The following is a 21,228-nucleotide window of genomic DNA, read 5'->3' as shown; positions in this document are numbered from 1 at the left end:
AGACTGTGTCCATGTCACTTTATTAACACCACAGTACCAGCAGTGCCACAAAATAAATACAAGCAGGAGATGAAATGTATCTCGACCGCTTTGTAAAACTAAGGCAAACGTTTTTTCGTAGATTAGGTGCCGTCAGATATGCTGGCCAAGAGACTTGTGCTTTCCTCTGAGCGTGATGAGGTGCAGCTGAGCCTGGTCCTCAGAGCTGGGAAGCAAAGAGCGGCCCGGGATGCCCCTTGACCCAGGATCCCTCTCTGCTGGGCCCACTCTGGCTCTCAGGCCCAAGCCTGGAGCAGAGATTCTCCCACCCCCCACAGAAAGGTGTCACTCAGTCTTCAAAAGGCAGAGGAGCACTTCCTCCCAGCTTAAAGCACCTGCAGACAGTCAACATCACTGAAAAGGGACAAGAAGTGGAACTTACAGAGGCTTTGAATTTTCATATTGTTTTGTTTCTTTATCTTTTCAAATATATTAATGATTTGCATTAAAATACTTCTTACAACTCTTAAGTTCCTTCCTTCAATTTGAAATAGCCATGGAGCCTTTATAAAGTGCACTGTTATCTACTGCTGAGCCAGAGGACCCCCCCCCCCCCCCCCATTCTGTCTCCTCGCTATAATCCAGGTGTGTCTGTTGTCATAATACAGATTACCTCCCTTTTCTGGCACATGCAGGAGTGGAGAATAGGTGCCCCTGATTATCTTCCTATATCTGCTTCACTCTTCCCTTCTTGTCTCCCCAGATGGTGGATAAAGTAGTCTGGCACTATCTGAGTTTGGCTGCCTTCCCAGAAGACCTGGTGCCCGGAGTGAAGACACTCGATCTCTCTCACAATTTCATACAGAGTCTAACCGAAAATGCCACATCAAAATTACTTTCCTTAGAGCACTTGGATCTGAGCTCCAACAGATTGGAGATCTTGGAAAGTGGAGCTCTCAGGGTACTCCCCCAGCTTCAAGAGCTCATTCTTGCTGCCAACCAGCTGCATAAAAATTACTTGAGTAACGGAAAAGCCCTTGCGTCATTAGCAAGATTAAAGTTCCTTGATCTTTCAGCAAATAACTTGGACAATGATATGGTGCACTGCTATTTAGTGAATATTACCTCTTTGGAAAAGCTGGACCTGTCTCGGAACAAGATGACCAAGGTGTCTGCTGATACATTCTACGGGACACCCAAACTGGTGGAGATCAGTCTAACCAGCAATTACATTATGGCTATAGAAGAGGGCACCTTTGAGGCCTTGGTGAATCTCACAGTGCTAAATTTGGCCATGAATTCACTTCACTGCATTTCCAACTTTAATCTCATTAATCTACAAGTTTTAAACCTGAGTTCCAATGCCCTGGAGTGCTTCCTTACGGAGGAGACTGATGAGCAGCACCAATTGCAAGTTCTTGATCTGAGTCACAACCAACTCTTCTACTTTCCACTTCTTCCCAAGATGCATCACCTCCAGTACCTAAATTTATCCAGTAATGCCATGTCCAATTTATCCAGTAATGCCATGGAATTCCTAAGGACCACAGCCTGGTATAAGGGGATCACAAACTTTGATTTTCCATTAGCCATTTCTAGGAGAACTGCGGGTTTGGTAAAAGTCATTCACTTGGACTTGAGTAATAATCAGTTGTCTTCCTTCCCTATTCACTTCCTTTCCAACTTGCACTCTCTTGGGCACCTCAATATGGCTATGAATTGTCTCCAGGATCTAACACTGAAGCAGACTAGTAATAACTCATTATCCAGTGATGAGAACATCAGTGAATCATCAGAGAAACATGACCTAACCTTCAAGTCTCTGAAAATTCTGGAGCTGCAAGGAAATTCCATCCAAGCCTTACCACGTCAACTGCTTGATACTATGCCAAAACTAGAAAACATAGACCTTAGTCACAATAACATTGAGCCCTGTAGATGTCAATCTACCAATGAGATCAAGACCCCAGTAAATCCAGTTCCAACTGATAGAGAAGACTGCATGACCTTCTCTACTGTGCCAAACCTGAAGGAGTTGAGCTTACGTGATAATGGCCTAACAAGGCTGTCGCCGTACATGTTCAACCAGACTCCACTCATTTCTCTGGATCTATCTGCAAATAAAGGCCTACATATTCCAGGAGGAGCCATGGTGGGCTTAGAGCTCACCCTTGAGAAGCTCTCATTGCAAGAAAACCAGATGGTGTCCTCAGAGATGACCTTCCCCTGCCTGAAGGCATTGAAAGTACTGAATTTATCTGACAACAAACTAAGTGTCTTACCATTCAACCTGGACTGTTCACCACTTGAGAGCTTGGATATAAGGAACAATTCCTTAGAAATGTTGGGGAAGAACGTCCCTAAAAGCTGGGCTGGAAGTCTGAGAACGCTCTTTATCAGTGGTAACTTCCTGAGTTGTTGTGCTCAGGGCTGGCTGCAATCCCTCCAATCTGCCAAAGTAAAGATTCCAGACCTGGCCGAAGCCTGGTGTGTGTATCACAGTAAAGATCGGAATGACCCAGCTAAAATAACCAGTGATCATAGCCACATGTGTTCTCAGCTGGGGACCAGTGGGTACCCTGATATAGTGGGCTTTGGTGCTATTATTGTACTCCTCACTGTCAGCTGTGGGATGTATTTTGTTCTAAAAAAGGGACTTGCACTTCCAAATGCAGTAGGATTCATTCATCATAGGGAGTTATCCAGGCTCAGAGAAATGAGGGTTCACGAGACTACTGTGAGTATTATATAGGTTAATGAAGAGGTGGTGTAGCTTAGTGATTTAACATCTAAAATATAATACAGCCACCACTGTAAACCAAAGACGTTGCCTGGAGCCTGAGTTTTGCTGGGCAGGACAGACCAGGAAGAGAGGGAAGACCCATGACCAACTAATTTGTCCTTGCTTAACTACCAACCTATTTCAAGGGCAGAGTTTACTTTTAAGAGTTCAGGTTTTTATTATCCAAAGTTCTCCTTAAATTGTGGTTCCCTTAGGGCTGGTCCCATGCCTTCACCCGTGCCACCCTAAACCCATGTGTGAGCCTCTCACTCGCTCATCCTGACAGCATTTAGGTGCATTGTAGAAGGAATTGGGGAGTATGGAAAGGGGGTGTCTGTGCCACAGTGAGGAGAGCAGGGGCTTGGGGTTAGTGAGAGTGTAGGTGCTATTTAGGTGGGGGGAGGCTGGACTGGAGTGTAGGCACCATAAGGAAGAGAGTGAATATTATGGGGAGGGGGGGGGGGGCAGTATGGTGAGCACTGTAGGGAGGATGGGAGGTGTCTGACTCAGACACCAAGGTGGGGATGGCAGGGAAGAGGGGGGAGTGGGTGCACTGTGGGCAGAATGGGTGGGAACCCCAAAGAAGATGGAGGCAATACGGGAGTTCATAGGGGGGGAAGATAGATGCCACAAGAAATATGGGCACCATGGGGCAAGAGATGAGAAATGGTGGGAATGTGGCACCATGAAAAGGGCGGAGAAAGTGTGGGACCTGCAATGAGGATGGGAGGAGAGTAGGCACCATGGGGAGGGTGGCAGGGATGATTGGATGCCGCAGGAAGGATGGGTGGGGAGTGTGTGCTTAGTACACTGCAGAAAGGATGGGAGTGTGTTGGAGTCATGGGGAGGATAGGAGAAAGTGTGGACACTTTGGGGGAGTTTGAAGAATGATGGAAGGAGGCTGGGGGAGACTGTGAATGATGCAGGAAAGTTGGAGGGCAGAAAGGATGGGGAGGGAGGGTGGACAGGCGCTACAAGGAAGGTGGGGGAGAATGTGGATGCCACAGGGAGGATGGAGCAAAGTGTAGACACTGCCATGGGGAGGGTGGAGGGAGTAAGAGCACTGGGGGAAGTGTGAGTGCTGCAGGAAGGATGGACAGTCCTCTGAAGAAAGGCTGGGAGAATGTTGGAGTCATGGGGTGGATGAGGGAGAGTATAAATGCTGTGGAGGGGATTGGGGATAATGTGGATGTCGCAAGGCGGACAGGAGAGAGTATGGACACTTTGGAGAAACTGGGAGAGTGTGGGTGCCATGGGGAGGGTGGGGGAGACTGGGAATGATGCGGGAAGGGTGGAGGGAATATGGCACCATGGAAAGGACGGGGGGGGGGGGGGGGAGGAGAGTGTGAATATTGAAGGGAGGGTGAGGAAGAGTGTGGATGCTGCAGGGAAGATGGGACAGAGTGTGGACACTATGGGGAAGGGTTGGGGAGAAGAATTCAGATGCCTTGGGGGGAGGGGGGGAGGAGTATGAGCATCATGGGGAGGACGGGGCTGAGGGCGGCCAATGCGGGTAGGGTGATGTGCATGCTTCAGGGAGCATAGGAAAGAGCGTGGGTGCTGAGAGGAGGCTGGGGGACAGTGTGGGCACCCTGAGGCGCCTGGCGCTGAGAGCAGACACTGCGGTGGTGGTGGTGGGAGGAATGCAGGCACTGTAGATGTTGCAGTTGGGGAATGAGTGAGGCCTTATGCTGAAATCTGTACTGTTTACAAAGGCCAATGTTATATTGCAAAGCATCCTGCTCCCATCAGGCTCTCTTCCTTTATTTCCAAGGTATAAGCATTAAGTGTTGGCTGTAGAAGTTGACTTTATATTGCTCAGCTCCACCTCCATGTAGGGATGAGTTCAGAGACCTCAATGGCAGCTCCTTGTAAATAACTCAAACTGGACTTCTGAAAGCTGGGGCTGGCAGGCCAAAGGCTTTGAGTATCTTATACACAAAGATGTCTTGTCTTTTATTTATTAAATAATACAATATGAAAAATAGATGAGAGCTATTATTTATTTTGTATTTTGTTGTGTTGACAAATCAAAGTTTGGGGTTTAAATAATAGTTCAATTGACTGAATAAACAATTTTCATTATAGTCAATAAGCTCTGCCAGGACTGAGCTCCCCATACACAGCTCTGCCCCTGCCCTGTAGCACCCCTTGCTACTCCAGTACTCTGCCACCCATACACAAAGCTTTGACCTTTTCTGATCGCTGTATAGTAAACACCTGGAGGAGGAGTCTGGTGGTTGAATAATTAGCCCCTGCAATATCCTGGAACAGCTACAAACACGGAAAAGTTTTATGAAGAGGAGTAGCCTGGTGCTTAGAGCAGTGAGTTACAGACGAGGGAAGCTAGGGTTCAAATCGCATTGCCACTCCTTGTGAGTGACCTTGGGCACTTCGCTTCACCCTCCATTGCTGTTTAATGTCATTTATATTTTTATTTATATTTATCTTAACCAATCCCAGTTCATACTCCCTGTTATCTGTAAGACACACATATGTTATGTCATCCCAAAGTTACTTGTAAACCGAAGTGATTAGCAACATTGTTGCTAGAACTGCGGTATATAAAAAATGTTAAATAAATAAAATTGCCTCAGGTGCAAACGTAGGGGGTTCCTTTCTAAGGACTTATCACGTGCGTTAGGGCCCTATCGCATGCAAAAAGGGCCTTTTCGTGGTGGAAACATTAAAATTAGGGGGAGGGGAGGAGTTGGGGCGGAGTTAGGGAGGAGTCAGCAGTGGCACCGGTGCCGGCGATAACATGGGGAAAAGCACCACCTTCTACAGTGGCGCTATGCCCGTGATAGCCTGCAGCCGGCCCCACCGCAGTAGGCGAAGTCGCACCACCGTGGTGTGATTAGCTGCAGGCTATCACCCGCCCCTCCTTCACCCCGCCCCTTTAGCCCAGGCTTCATCCTTCCGCACGGAACGATGAATCCTGGCCTTAGATTGTGATCCCTCTGGGGACAGGGAAATACCTACAATACCTGAATGTCATCTGCTCTGAAGTGCTTGAAAGGTGGAATATAATAAATAAATGAAAAGCAGAAGCTACACATACTCTATAACTCAGTTCAGGAGTACTAAGGTGGTACCAAGAACTCCTGCTGATCTCTTTTCCAAAAAGAAACCACTTGGCGAATAAAGAAAAGTAAAAGGGCCACCCTCCAGGAAAAGGATCTAGGTGTCATGTGTTAAAATCCACTGCTCAGTGTGCAGCAGCAGCCGCCAAGAAAGCAAGTAGAATGCTAGGGATTATTAGGAAAGGAATAGAGAATAAAACAGAGAATATTTATTTATTTAACGTTTTTCTATACCAACCTTCATGACAAGCTTCATATCAAGCCGGTTTACATCGAACTTAGGGTTAACTTAACAAAACCATATAACAAGAATATCATAATGCCTCTGTATCGCTCTATAGTGTGACCGCACCTTGAGTATTCTGTTCAGTTCACATCATCTCAAAACAGATATAGCAGAATTAGAAAAGGTACAGAGAAGGACGACATGATTGATAAAGGGGATGGAACGATTTGCCTTTGAGGAAAGGCTAAAGACGTTAGGACTCTTCAGCTTGGAAAAGAGATGGCTGAGGAGTGATATGATAGAGATCTTTAAAATCAAGAGTGGCATAGAACAGGTAAATGCAAATTGGTTGTTTACTCTTTCAAGAAATAAAAAGACTAGAGGGCACTCCATGAAGCTGGTAAAGAGCACATTTAAAACAAATCTGAGAAAAATCTTTTTCACCCAATGCACTATTAAGCTCTGGAATTCATTGCCGGAGAAAGTGGTAAAAGCAGTTAATGTAGCTGGGTTTAAAAAAAAAAGGTTTGGATAAGTTCCAGAAGAATTCCATAAACTATTGTTAACCAGGCAAACTTAAGGAAAGCCACTGCTTATCCCTAGCACTAGATCTACCAAAATTTGGTATTACTTAGAAGTGCTGCCGGCACCGTTTATGCCACTATGTTTTAGGCTCCAAAACTGAAAAAATAAATGTTTTGGTGCCCAAATGTATGCTCTCTATTAAGTACAGACAATAATTCTGCATTTTGTCTTTTTCAAAGTTTTGGTGATACAGTCTGTGACAACAGTAGTTTCTTCACCATTAGTATCCCATGACTTAAAATAAAGGAAATTATAGTACATCTTTGGTTTGTTGATAGTAAATGTTTTAAAGTTAACAAAATTAGATGAAATCACCAACAAAATCTTTAGAAACAGCAATTAAAACATTTACTGTGCATGAAAGTACTAAACTGCACCCTAGCACCTCCCCCAGGACAGTTTTGTGCCACTATATTTTAGGCTGCTATCAGTGAAACAAATCACGTTTTTTGGTGAACAAATTAATGCTCTGTTAGACACAAGTATCAGTGCAGAGAGAAGTCAAAGCACCTCAAAAGATGAATCTTAACTTAGCCAAATAAGTAGCTATGTCCCGGCATGCTCCTGTCCTGCCCACTACCTAGCTGGCTAACTACATAGCTATTTAAGTAATTATCTGGCTAAGTGGCAGTGGCTAAACACAGCCAGATGTTGAAACCTGCCATTTAGCCGGATAAGTTGAACTTAGCTAGTTAAGCGGCGGTAAATATTGGGCTCCCTAGAATATATCTACTGTCTGGGATCTTATCAGGGTCTTGTGACCTGGATTGGCCACTGTTGGAAATAGGATACTGGGCTTGGCAAATCCTCACTCTGACCCAGTAGGGCAGTTAGTTAATTAGTTTATTTCATGTAATCACCTTTCTACTTTAAAATCAAGTCAATGTACAATAAAAGTTAAAATGATCTATAATAAAAATACATAAATAACAGATGAACACAATGAATTAAATACAAAGAAAACGAACAATTTTAAATATATTAAAAGTAAACAGAGCATTTGAAAAAAAGTGAAGCACGTAACACTTAGATCGGGCAAGTGAACATAAAAAACAAGTAATATATAACTACTATAGGCAATGATCAAAAGAATGATGAGACCTGTTCTTATGGCTGTGGCTCAGCAGGAATCACTCAGACATGAGCTGGGGGGGGGGAGGGGAGGGAATACAGCAATATGTTTGCATGCAATATTCTCATCTCTGCCTTTGTCTGGCTGTATTCAGTCACAGAGAGAACCCTGATGGTCATGAACTGGAGAGGAAATAAAAGTCCTGGCTCCTCCCTGGCTCCTCCCTGGCTCCTCCCACACCTTGACCTGCACACAGGCCAACCCGGGAGAGCTGAAGAAGGGCTGGAGCCAGTTCCGCTGCTCCTTTTTGCCTGCTGGCCGAGCATATTTAGAACTTGTTGTGTCCTCTGTGTTGTTCTTGTAATGCACGAGATCAGCATGGAGGAAGTGCCAGACCAGCTCGCTGAAGCAGACTCCTACTGCGGTCTCCACTGGATCCTGCTCGCCTACAATCATCCTCATGAGGTTCATTCAGGGCTGCCAACAGAGCCCATTCTACCAACAGCTGAAGAAAGCGGCGGGGAGGGCAATCCAGGCCATAAGAACCTGGCAAGTACCCAAACACCAAGTCTATTCCATGTAACCATTGCTAATGGCAGTGGCTATTCTCTAAGTGAACTTAATAGCAGGTAATGGACTTCTCCTCCAAGAACGTATCCAATCCTTTTTTAAACACAGCTATACTAACTGCACTAACCACATCCTCTGGCAACAAATTCCAGAGTTTAATTGTGCATTGAGTGAAAAAGAACTTTCTCTGATTAGTTTTAAATGTGCCCCATGCTAACTTCATGGAGTGCCCCCTAGTCTTTCTATTATCCGAAAGAGTAAATAACTGATTCACATCTACCCGTTCTAGATAGTTCTATTGATAGTTCTAGTAGTTCAGAAATGTCCATAGAAGGTATGTTCTCTCCTTCAACCTCACGACCCGTCTGGGGAAGATAGAATGCTCTAGTGCATACAGGTAATGCCGTCTCAGGTATCTTCAATATTTCCTTCATGCATGTTTTAAACAGCTCAACAGGTGAAATCATCCTGACCACAGGGAAGTTTATCACTCGTAAATTCATCATCCTTAAATTATTCTCAACTTTCTCAATTCTTTTTTCCATTGTCATTTCTGACTTTATAAAGTTTTGTTGTAAGAACTCCATTTTTTGTAAACGTTCCTCATGGTCTTGTACTTTCAAGTTAAAGGCTCCAATCATATCATTATTCTCCTTAGTTTGATTTTTTTACCTCAGTTATTGACTGTGCTATTGATTTCAAAGCCATATCAATGGCTTTTAAGGTGTACCAAACTTTCCCCAGCGTTATGTCCTTAGGTTGCCCAAGACTAACATTAACTGCTACGGATTCCGGTCGGATCTCACCCTGTTCAGTCTGTGTTGCTGTGTGCAGTGTGTTACCTGGGATGGTAATACCAGTTTGGATCAGCTCTTCTCCTTCAGGACCCATCTCCAGCAACCCGCGAATTCCTCCTCCTCTCGGGACGGCCATCCTAAAGTCACTCGTCCCGGGGCTCACCTGCTCCACCTTCGAAGGCTCCAGATGTAAAACGCTTCGAACCGGCTCAAGAAGGGACGAGTCGCTCTCTGCTGGAGGCGCCGGTCTGATTAGCTCGCCGGGGCTCAGGGTGACGTCTAAGGTCAGGGAGGAATGCATTTGCTCTACCGGCATCCCCCAGCAACCAGCCCCTCTGGTGTTCCAGTTACTCCCATCAGGAAGTCCTCAATGCACGGCTGGGAAGGGTCCAAAACCGGAGAGCTAGTGAATGCTTCCCGGATTTTCCCCTTTCGCTTGGTGTGAGGCATTTTCTTTAGGTAAGTGTAAAAGGAGGAAATGCCATGCAGGAGCTCGCTTCCTGCACTTCCTATCCGGCGGCCATCTTGCCCCCTTTTGGGAAATTTCTAATGTGAAGATTCCTCCCACATATCTGATTTTCCAACTGTTCAAGTCTGTTAGTTAAGACCTGATTTTCTTTAATAATGGATTGCTATACTGCTGACACATTCCCAATTTCCATTTTAAGATTCAAACAGGACTTTTTAATCATGGAGATTCCACTTTCAGCATTTCCAATCGATGATCTAGCAAACCCGGAGAAGTAACTAAAGGATTTATTTGTTTTGCAATATTATTATTCAAGGTTTGTATGGCTTCCCAGATTGATTCCAAAGTAAATAAGGCAGGTATTACCAGCTCAGGAATGGATATTCCAGCATTAATAGTAGATTCTCCCTCAAACTGCCTAAAAGCAACGCAGCTAACATGGTCCCCAGAGTCCCTGGAGACTTCAAGAGGCGCCGGGTACAATCCCAGAGCCTCTCCAACTAGAGAATGGTGACAGCTGTCCTCTTCAGCGTCAACTGACGCCATTGTTTGAGACACTGAAGTGGCTCTAGTCTCAGCAGGGTTTTCCGGGGGATTCCGTTGCACCGGGGATAGCAATGTCAGCAGCACAGGGAGGGCATCGGGTTCCACTTCCTCCCGGCGTTCCTCCAGCAAACTAACTCTTGGAATTGAGGATCCCTGCAGCACATGGATGTCCATCAGGCCCCAGACTTGAGAAATCAATGTGGTAGGTAAATCCTCGTGCTCCCTGACCCGCCGTTTCCTGCCAGAGTGGGGCATATCGAACAGTCCACCTTTGCCCGATGAGAGCATCTCAAGCACATCCTGCTCAGTCGGCCATCTTGGGTCCTCAATTTTATTGATGTTTTATGTTTCTTGATTTTGTTTGAGGAATGCTAATTCTTCTGTTTTTCCATTGTTACACTATATACAAAGTCTGGCTTTTTGCAGTTTCCATTTCAGTTTTTGGCTGCATGTTTCTTCTTTTACCTTATGGTCTCTTTATTCTGTATTTGGTGAGAGTCTGCTGTGTTCTGTATGTGTGACTGAAGTGAGTATTTCTACTCGTGTGCAGCATCTATGTAGGTATCTATAAACAAACAGGAAAATGTGGAAAACATGAGATGGGATCTAGTGAAGCTTGAGGAATGATCTGGGGTCTGGCAGCTAAGATTTAATGCTAAAAAATGCAGAGTAAAAAATTCAAGGGAGGCTGCAAAAATCCAAGGGAGAGGTACAGCATGGGGGCTGAAATTTTTCTAAGCATGAAAGAGTGGGCTGTGGGAATGATCATATTTGATTATCTTAAGCTGGCCAAACAGGTGCATAAGGTGATGGCAAAAGCCAGAAAGATGAACATAACATAAGAATTGCCATATGGGTCAGAGCGAGGGTCCATCAAGCTCAGTATCCTGTTTCCAACAGTGGCCAATCCAGGTCATAAGTACCTGGCAGGACCCCAAACAGTAGATAGATGTTGTTGCCCAGACTGCAAGCTTTTGTAGCCATAGCTTTTCAGCTGCTTTTTGTAGGCACCTTTTCTGCTTTTTTTTTTTTTTAACTAATTGATTTTGTTACTTTCTCTTCCTTCTTTCTATTTTATGTGGTGTGACAAGCCAAATTCGCTGGCCACTTCCTGCCACCCTTGCTTCCTAGTTTAAGTGCCTGATCTGAATTTTTCACTTAGTAACCTCTTTCCCTGCCACAGACAAATGTAGTGATATGAAACAAATGCCTTAGAAAGGTGATAAGAACCAATAAATTTCCAACACACGTATTCAACCAACAATAAATAATAATTTGTTTTATGGGACCGTCATATAAACCCCAGTTATTGATGTCTTTTAGAGCATTAAATTAAGCTCCATCGATAACTAAACGGGGTGCAGTTTAATCATTGGTCCATTTTTCAGAATTTTTAAATATTTTTTAGGTATTTTTTTAAGTATTTCAAATAAAGAATTTTTTAAAAAAGTACACTACTTCCCTTAATTAAGGGAAGTAGTGCACTTCTTTGTTATTTGAAATACTTAAAAAAAAAAATACCTAAAAAATATTTTAAAATTCTGAAAAATGGACCAATGATTAAACTGCACCCCGTTTAGTTACCGATGGAGCTTAATTTAATGCTCTAAATGATGGTCCCATAAAACAAAATATTATTTATTGTTGGTTGAATACGTGTGTTGTTGGAAACAGACAAATGTAGGCCATCCTTACCATATAATCTTTTATTGCTCCATCACAGCCCCAGCCTCCAATGTATCCAACACCACTTTCTGTGCACCCGGTTTGCAGCCAGGCATTGAAATTATCTATGTGGCATCGCCTTTCCTTTCCTTTCCCTCTCCATGAACAGGTAATACTTCTGAAAAGGCAATGGTGTTTGCCATGTGTCTAATCCTCTTCCCTAGATTTTGGAAATCTTTCTATACTTTGTGGACACCGTTTCCAGTGAGGTCATTGGGCCCCAGGTGGATGATAACAATGATATTAGAGTTCTTACTTTCTTCTATAACAGCAGAGATAAAGCAAAATATATTGGGGACAATACAGAATGAAGTGATATTACATTAGGCTGTTAAACTTGGCCAAAACAGGAACCAGGTAAGCTGTGGAGTTCTCAGCCAGACATCTACTCTCTCAGGTAAGCGGTGGAGCCCTCTGCTATAGCCCTTGTGCTAGAACACTATGGGGTAGATTTTAAAAAAGTACGCTGGATTTTAGAAGATACGCGCGTAGCCGCGTGTATCTGCTAAAATCCAGGATCGGCGCGCGCAAGGCTGTCGATTTTGTGCAGCCGGCACGCACCGAGCCGCGCAGCCTGCCTCCGTTCCCTCCAAGGCCGCTCCGAAATCGGAGCGGCCTCGGAGGGAACTCGCTTTCGCCCTCCCCTCACCTTCCCCTCCCTTCCCCTACCTAACCCACCCCCCCGGCCCTATCTAAACCCCCCCTACCTTTGTCGGGGGATTTACGCCTCCCGGAGGGAGAAGTAAATCCCTGCGCGCCAGCGGGCCGCTAGCGCGCCGAGACGTGACCTGGGGGCGGTTCCGGAGGGCGCGGCCATGCCCCTGGACCGCCCCGGGCTGAAACCACGCCCCCCGGCCCGCCCCTGAAACGCTGCGTCCCGCCCCCAAAACGCCGTGCTGATCGGCCCCGCCCCCGACACGCCCCTGGAGGCTCTGCGCGCGCCGGCAGGCCTATGGAAAATAGGCGCGCAAGGCCCTGCTCGCGTAAATCCGGGCGGATTTACGCGAGCAGGGCTCTTAAAATCCGCCCCTATGTGTAATAGAATTTAGTAGTGCTTGGTGTGATTAACCCTTGCTGTGCAACAGATTACACCACACTCAAAGTCTGGTAGGTAGGGTCCTGTGTTCCTCTCTTAAACACACATGGGGGATTTTATAAATAACTAGCAAGATACCACAACACACCAGAGAGAGCAAGAACCTGCAGAAATAAGATCACTATCTAATGGAGAAAACATTTTTTTTTTTTTTTTTAATATTATTCAGACACACACAAGAAATAAGCAGAACAGGAGAATTAAGCAATGTCTATTGGAAAACAATAATCTTGTCCACTACACGAACAGATTCAAAACAGCAGAGATAAAGCAAAATATATTGGGGGAAAATACAGAATAAAGTGATATTAAATTAGACTGTTAAACTTAGCCGAAACAGGAACCAGGTAAGCTGTGGAGTTCTCAGCCAGACCTCCACTCTCGCACTCCTTCCCCTCCTTTCCCTAACCCCACTCTCCTCTCATCCCACCCCCACCCTTCATGCACCACTTCCTAAATGTGTCGTCTAATCCCTTCCTTTCCTTTCACTCACCCACCTAACTAGGGTTGAAACTGGTTCCAGATTTCAGGACAGGTTGATCCAGTCCTGGCTTTACCCAATTTCAGGCAGGGACTTGTTCTAATTTCTCTAGTGCATTCCCTAAGACAAAGCAAGACTTTGTAGTCTCTGCAGGCAGGGGAGTGTAAAACTAGCTCTGGATCAACCTGAAAATCTGGATCCAGTTGGCAACCCCAATGTACTCATTGGGCCTTCCTGCCAGTGGCATTGTTCAGTGGCACGGTCCCATTGCCTATTCTCCCTGCCAGCAGATCTAGCACTGTGGCGAAGAACCTCCCTCCTCCGTGGGGCGCAAGTCTAGCCATGCAAAGGAGAAGCAGCCCCTCTTCTAGGCCATTCCTTCAGCTTTGCTAGATCCCCCCCCCCCCCTCTCATATTTTCCACCCCCTTCCTGTCGACCCTGTGGAAGATTTTGGTATCATTGACAAAAAAAAAAAAAAGACAAACCTTTCCTGACGATCCTTATTGCAAGGCCGCTCCCAAAAATGTGGAAAAGAACCGGGCCCACCAGTAGTCCTGCCCCCCCACCTTCCAAACTCGGAGGAAACTCCATTTATCACTACCCTTTGTCCCCTCCCGCTCAGCTAGTTTCCAGGTCCCAGGCCAAGGTCTCTGAGTTTGTTGTAGGGATAAAGCAGCGATGGATGGGGTCAGTGTGTGTGTGAGGGTTGAAGGGAGAGAGAATAGGACCGTGTAGAAAAGAACGGGGGGGCCAAGTGTGCCCGGGGATGAGAGAATGCAGGAATGAATGTGGGAAGGTCTTTAGGGAGAGGGGGCTGGGACTGTGCCGGAATGGATGGGGGGGGGGGGTGTTTGGGGTAATAGAAACATGCAGAAAAGGAGGGGAGAGGGAGGGGTGGCGGTCTTTGTGTGTATGTTTGAGGCAGGGGGATAGGACCATAGAGAAAAGGACAAGGGTGGGTGTGTGACGGTTTGTGCAGAGCTGTGATCTTGCAGGAATGGATGGGAAACAGTGGTGGTGGGGAATGGGACAGTGATAGGAGGACTGAGGGCAGGCTTGGGAGAGGGGGGCTGGTGCCTGCTTCTCAATAGGCCTGGAAAGTTGACAGCAAGTGAGAGAGAGGGAAGTGGGAAGGAAGAGGACCGATTCCTCTCTGAGTCAGAAGGGACTGGATTTTTTTTCTGCTGCTGTTTTTGGAGTCTGTGTAACTTGCTTCCACCCACCACCTCAGCTGACTTGCCCGCCTGTGGCTTTTTGAGTGGTTTAGTGGGCGGGATACTGGGTGACTTGGCTACTGTGTCCAGAGGACAGGGAGATCAACCAGGGGTCAGTCTCCCTTAGAAAGAGGAAGTGCAGGAGAGAGACTCTTTGCCCCTGCTGGGGTGGGGGAGGGAGTACTCTGTGTGGAAATTGGGAAACACCAGGACAAGACACCTAACCAGGCATTTGAGTAGCTGGACCAGGCAAGCATAGGTCATTTATATCCCCACCCTTATTTCCCTCGTCTTCCTCCCGCCACACTCTCCACTCTGATCCCCTGGCTCCTGGCCCCCCTAGCACTTCTGTCCCTTCATCCACTATTGTAGCAGTTCCCAACTTCTTCAAGCCCAGGGCACACTACATTAAGCAAAATGCTGCCTGGCATATCAACCTGCAGGCAACGAGGACATGGAGAGGGCTCGCAGAATTATCAGAGGAGCTGGGGGAAGCACTGAAAGTCTCACCACCAGCTTCCACATTTTAAAAGAAAGGGTGGAGGGCTGAGACACACATGAGGTCGTCAGTTGCCCCTCTATTCAAGTGCAGGAGAAGGGAGAAGCTGGTGTGGGGTGAAAGTTAGCAAAGGATGGGCCAGATTCATTAAGGCTTTTATCCCATTTTGTGTCTTATGAGAAAAATCCTTAGTGACTCATGTACTTAACTGAGCTCGGCTGGCAAAGCTCCTCTATTTCTGCTGCTCCTGATACTCAGCGTAAGTCACATCCAGTGCTCCGTGCACACGCGCCCCCATCTCGCTCACTCTAGGGATAGCTTAGAGGTTGGAAAGACCCAAAGGAGGAAGCTCAGGAGGGGGGAGATGAGGAGGTGCAAAGTGCGCTGTGAGGCCCATGCGATACCTTGCGCTGGCTGCAGCGCATGGCTCAACATGTGATTGGATGCGCGTCCATAACCCCCAATGCAGAACGGGGGTCGGCACGTTCAAAATGCACGTCCAACCGAGCGCATAGATAATAGCGCTCATCACATGTAAATTCATGTTGATGAGGCTTATTAGCTATTACCCCCCAATGCAAAAAAAAAAAAAAAAACCCAAAAAACTGAGCACCCGACGTGCACACTTTTACTAACAAAACGCCAGCCCCAGAGCAGGCGTTAATTCTTGAGGAGTCTAAAAAGTTTACAGAAAATCAGAAAATACTGCTCTTCTGTAGTTACTCTGACGTCATATCACGGCGATATTAGGTCAGAGGAACCGAAAAAGGAAAAACCTTAAATAAATAAATAAATAAATAAATAAATAAAGATGAAAAATTATTGGGAAAAAAAAAAAAGGTGTGCCCGCAGTCAGGTTAGGAAAAGGGGAGGCTCAGTTAACAAGCATCCGTTTTCCTAACCCATGGCTGTGCACAGGTTAGGAAAACGGACACTCGTAAAACTGAGCATCCATTTTCCTAATCCGCTGTCAGCCACCTCTCCTGCGTGCCTGCTGCCGAGGAGGCGCGAGGGGCGCACAATTCCTCTAGCGCCTCCTTTTTACCGTGGCAGCCCATTTATTACATCGGGCGCCCCGGAGAGTTGCTTCAACGTGCGTTAGGAGAGTGGGTGCTCAATCATGAGCGCCTGTTTTCCGTGTGCTAATATTGCATCGGCCTGTGTGTGTGTGTGTGCAGCATATTTGTGCCCTTCCTGCTGCCCACTAATTCCCACTCTCCGGGGCTTTTGCTGTAGCTGGGAAGAAGCGTGCATGATTACAGGTTCTCAGAAAGGAGCTTCTCTATGTTGGAGCCATCGCTGGTATCTCTTGTTGTTATCAGGTGCTGAGAGCAAAGCCCCAGTCCTGGCCTGGATCTGAGCATCAGGCAGCAGTGACTTTTCTGTGGTACACCTGATCAGGTCTAAAGGCACACGGGTTGGACCATGTTTGCATGTCAGGCGCTGTCAAGAGTCAGATACCTCGTGTGACTAATAGGCACTCCCTGGACATTACGCCACGTGTGACCCTGAGAGGAGCGCTCCCGGGCCTTTACGCCACGTGTGAGCCTGAGAGGGGCGCTCCCGGGCCTTTACGCCACATGTGACCCTGAGAGGGGCGCTCCCGGGACTTTACGCCACGTGTGACCCTGAGAGGGGCGCTCCCGGGCCTTTACGCCACGTGTGACCCTGAGAGGGGCACTCCCGGGCCTTTACGCCACGTGTGACCCTGAGAGGGGCGCTCCCGGGACTTTACGCCACGTGTGACCCTGAGAGGGGGCGCTCCCGGGCCTTTACGCCACGTGTGACCCTGAGAGGGGCGCTCCCGGGACTTTACGCCACGTGTGACCCTGAGAGGGGCGCTCCCGGGCCTTTACGCCACGTGTGACCCTGAGAGGGGCGCTCCCGGGCCTTTACGCCACGTGTGACCCTGAGAGGGGCGCTCCCGGGACTTTACGCCACGTGTGACCCTGAGAGGGGGCGCTCCCGGGCCTTTACGCCACGTGTGACCCTGAGAGGGGCGCTCCCGGGACTTTACGCCACGTGTGACCCTGAGAGGGGCGCTCCCGGGACTTTACGCCACGTGTGACCCTGAGAGGGGACGCTCCCGGGACTTTACGCCACGTATGAGCCTGAGAGGGGCGCTCCCGGGCCTTTACGCCACGTGTGACCCTGAGAGGGGCGCTCCCGGGCCTTTACGCCACGTGTGACCCTGAGAGGGGCGCTCCCGGGACTTTACGCCACGTGTGACCCTGAGAGGGGCGCTCCCGGGACTTTACGCCATGTGTGACCCTGAGAGGGGGCGCTCCCGGGACTTTACGCCACGTGTGACCCTGAGAGGGGCGCTCCTAGGACTTTACTCCATGAGCAAATTTTAGAGGCACTCCTAAGGGTGCTGCTTAACGTCAAACATGGAATATAATTCCAGGTAGTGTTTGACATGCATGGGCTGGTGTGGGTACTCTTTAAGAGACAATTCCCAGGGTTCCTCTCATGGTCACGCATGGTGTACAACTTAGGATACATCTCTCAGCCTCACAGACAACTTATGACTCCCAGGAGCATCTCCCATGTTCACTTGTGGTGTACAACTCCTGATGGTATGTCTCGTGTGTTACACGTGATGTACAAATCCCTGGGTGTCTCTTGGGGGTCACATGCATCTTGTTAATCATGGAAGAGTCTCTCTGAGGCTCACATGCAGTGTACAGCTCATAAGACCCCCTTCTCAGAGTAACACAGACGCTGTGTACAACTCCTGAGAACAGATCACAAGCTCACACATACTGTATCGTTCCCTGGCGTGGTATCCAGGCTCTCACTCAGGGTACCACTCCCAGGAGCATCTTCCAGGCTCACATATGCTGTACTACGGTCAAATGCTATACTACTCCTGGGAGTATCTTCCAGGCTCACACATGCTGCTGTACTACTCCTGGAAGCGCCTCCCAGGCTCACACACACTGTACCTCTCTTAGGAGTGTCTCTCAGGCTCACACATGCTGTACCATTCCCAGGATCATCTCCCAGGCTTACTCATGCTATACCACTCTCGGAGCAGTTCAAGTTCATACAAACTCTACCACTCCCGGAGCATCTCTCAGGCTCACACATAGTGTACCACTCGCGGGAGCATTTCCCAGGCTCACATATGGTGATCCACACCCAGGAACATATCCCAGACTCTCAAACGGTGTGCCACTCCTGGGAACAGATCCCAGCTCACACATGGTGCATCACTCCCTAGAGCGTCTCCCAGACTCACACAAGGTGTGCCACTCCCTAGAGCATCTCCCAGACTCACACACGGTGTGCCACTCCCTAGAGCATCTCCCAGACTCACACACAGTGTGCCACTCCCTAGAGCATCTCCCAGACTCACACACGGTGTGCCACTCCCGGGAACATCTCCCAGACTCACACACGGTGTGCCACTCCCGGGAACATCTCCCAGGCTCACACACGGTGTGCCACTCCCGGGAACATCTCCCAGGCTCACACACGGTACGCCACTCCCAGGAATAGCTCCCAGACTCTCACACGGTGCACCACTCCCGGTGGACTTCTCTCAGACTCACACATGGTGTACAACTCCCGGGAACAGCTCCTAGCTCACACACGGTGCACCACTCCCGGGAACAGCTCCCAGGCTCACACACAGTGCACCACTCCCGGTGGACAGCTCCCAGGCTCACACACGGTGCACCACTCCCAGTGGACTTCTCTCAGACTCACACACAGTCCACCACTCCTGGGAGCAGCTCACACATGGTATGTCACTCCCTGGAATATCTCTCAGGCTTACACATGGTGTTTTTCTCCCAGAAGCATCTTCCAGGCTCACATGTCCAGTATAATTAACAGGGGTGCTTCTCAGGCACACCTGCACCTTTTGACTCCTGGGAGTGTCTATCAAGCTCACATTGTGTCACAGCTTGTGCCGGCTGCTTTAAGGCTGATCCGTGGCTGCACCACAATGAGAGAGGGACCAGCCTATGGATCTCCGGTTTATTTGGATTTATATTCCACCTTTTAGTGACACTTCAGTGAATTACAACTTTTTCAAAACTCTCTGGTTTCCCATTTTCTGCTCTTATTTCTTGGTCTCTGTTCTCTTTCTTTCTTTTTTTTTTTTTTTTTGCCATCATAAATTTTATTTACAAACTATTTAGGAATAAAATGATCTGCTCTTCAGCTGTCTGTGCTGTATTCGTGCTTTACGTGTATCAGTGTGATGTCTGCATGGGGCTCTGATGAAGATACTCTCTTCAGCTATCTATGCTGTAATCATGCTTTACGTGTATCAGTGTGACATCTGCATGGGGCTCTGAAGACTTGGTTTTTTTAGCAGTTTGTGCTGTATTCATGCTTAACATGTTTCAGTATGACACCAGAGAATTATGATAAAAATTCGCTCTTCAGCTGTTTGTGCTGTATTCATGGCTTACATGTATCAGTTTTACGCCTGCATGGGGCTTTGATGAAGATCCTCTCTTCAACTGTCTGCTGTATTTATGCTTTGCGTGTTCCTGGTGTTCTGTATTTAGCAGAAACCCAGACATGTGTTTTTTCCAGAGCAGGTAATGGAGATATAGAATGGGTGTCCGGTAGGATGTGGAACATACTTAATACTTTATCCTTGCCACAAATGCTTCTCCACAGAAAGATGTAATTTTTCCAAGGATGTAAAGTTTATGAGCTGAAATCAATGTTTGCAGAAGGTGTAGGGAAGATCGATTCTTTACCATCAGTTTGTCTGTCTGTATCTGTAACCTCGGGTTCTTTTTTTCTTCTTTTCGCCGCTTGGCGGGTTCCATGGGGGGGGTGGGGGGGGGAATAAGCCTCCTAAGGGCCTGGACATTGAGAGTGCAAGCCTTTCATGAGTGCCTATAATAAGAGATCTTAGTTCGTTCTGGAAGGACAAAAAACTGAATGCAAAAGTGAAAAGGCCTAGTGGAGCTGTATAACCCCCCCCCCCTCCCCCGCCAAATGCAACTTTCTCTCCCATCGTCTTGTCCTTATCCTCCATCATGGCCTCCCTCCGCCTGCAGCGGGCGAGTTCTTCCCTGTCAGCGCACCTTTGGGCTTGCCAATTCCACGCCCAAAGGTCTCGTGCGTAGCCAAGCCTGCCACGAGACCAGCTAGGCCTGTTTCCTCCTTCCCACCTTGGGACCAGCTGGGCCATCTTCTTTTGTCTGTGGCTCTTTAGCTGACTTCTTTCCTGGGGTGGCTTTCCGAGTGGGCCGTCATCCTGCCATACCACCATCGGGGCCTTCCGACTTATCTGCCCTCATATTCTTTGTTTCTCAGTTCACTTGCGCTTTAGCCGTTTTGGGGGCTCCCATGGGAGACCTCCTGCCAAGTTTAGAGCGAGCTCCTTTTCCTTTCTACCAGGACAAGCCCAGGCGCGGGAGGCGTGTGTGAGCAGCTGCTAAGAGTTCCTTCAGGATGTAGGTGCTCTTCAATATTATTAACATGTGAAAGGATGAGAGCTGAGACTCCTAACACATCTGAGCCCCCCCCCCCCCCCCCCCCCCGGCTCTCAGTCCTTAGTGTCACTTCCCTGACCTGCTAACAGCTCCCTCTCACCTCACAGCCGGAAAGCCAAGGACAAGAACAGCTTGGTGAGTGACAGGCGCATTTCCACCTCCCACCCCTCACCCCGGCACCCCATGGCTGTGTGCCAGCAGCAGCCCCTCAGCATGGGGGACCGACACTGTGTGCATTCACAGGCACTGCGGTGAAACCCGTCCCCCTCTGGACTTCCATGTGGGAGGCGCAGGGTCTGTGAGCAGATATTGGCTCAGTCCCAGCACTTATGGCCGGCTCCTGATACCACTGGATCCAGGAGAGAGAAGGGAGGGCAAAGGAACAGATAATTAGGGAACATTTATTTACCCTTTCAAATAGTACAAGGACTCGTGGGCACTCCGTGGATTCAGCAACCAGCTATATGTGTATTAATGTGACACCTGCTCAGAGTTCTGATGAAAATACTCTCTTCAGCTGTCAGATCACAGAAAGTACTTTGTCTCTCGGTGCACTATCGAGCTGTGGAATCTGTTGCCAGAGGATGTGGTCAAGAAGATGAGCATAGCAAGGCTGAGCACCAAGAAAGCCAGGA

General features: G+C 47.9%; 1 protein-coding gene across 1 annotated transcript; it reads left to right on the top strand.

Moving 5' to 3' along the window:
- The first annotated feature begins 742 nt into the window (after nt 1–742).
- Nucleotides 743–3,183, top strand: LOC115094712 (transforming growth factor beta activator LRRC32-like). The gene has a single exon (XM_029607965.1). It carries the CDS (start codon nt 743–745, stop codon nt 2,729–2,731), a length of 1,989 nt encoding a protein of 662 aa, XP_029463825.1. The 3' UTR covers nt 2,732–3,183.
- Nucleotides 3,184–21,228: the final 18,045 nt, after the last annotated feature.

The sequence above is a fragment of the Rhinatrema bivittatum genome, chromosome 6 (genome assembly GCF_901001135.1).
Source record: "Rhinatrema bivittatum chromosome 6, aRhiBiv1.1, whole genome shotgun sequence".
Classification (NCBI taxonomy): Eukaryota; Metazoa; Chordata; class Amphibia; order Gymnophiona; family Rhinatrematidae; genus Rhinatrema; species Rhinatrema bivittatum.
The sequence above is the reverse complement of the archived record's forward strand: the minus strand, read 5'-3'. Positions and strand labels throughout refer to the sequence as shown.

Coding starts and splice junctions, on each gene's coding strand:
- LOC115094712 (XM_029607965.1), top strand. CDS start 743: ATGGTGGATAAAGTAGTCTGGCACTATCTGAGTTTGGCTGCCTTCCCA.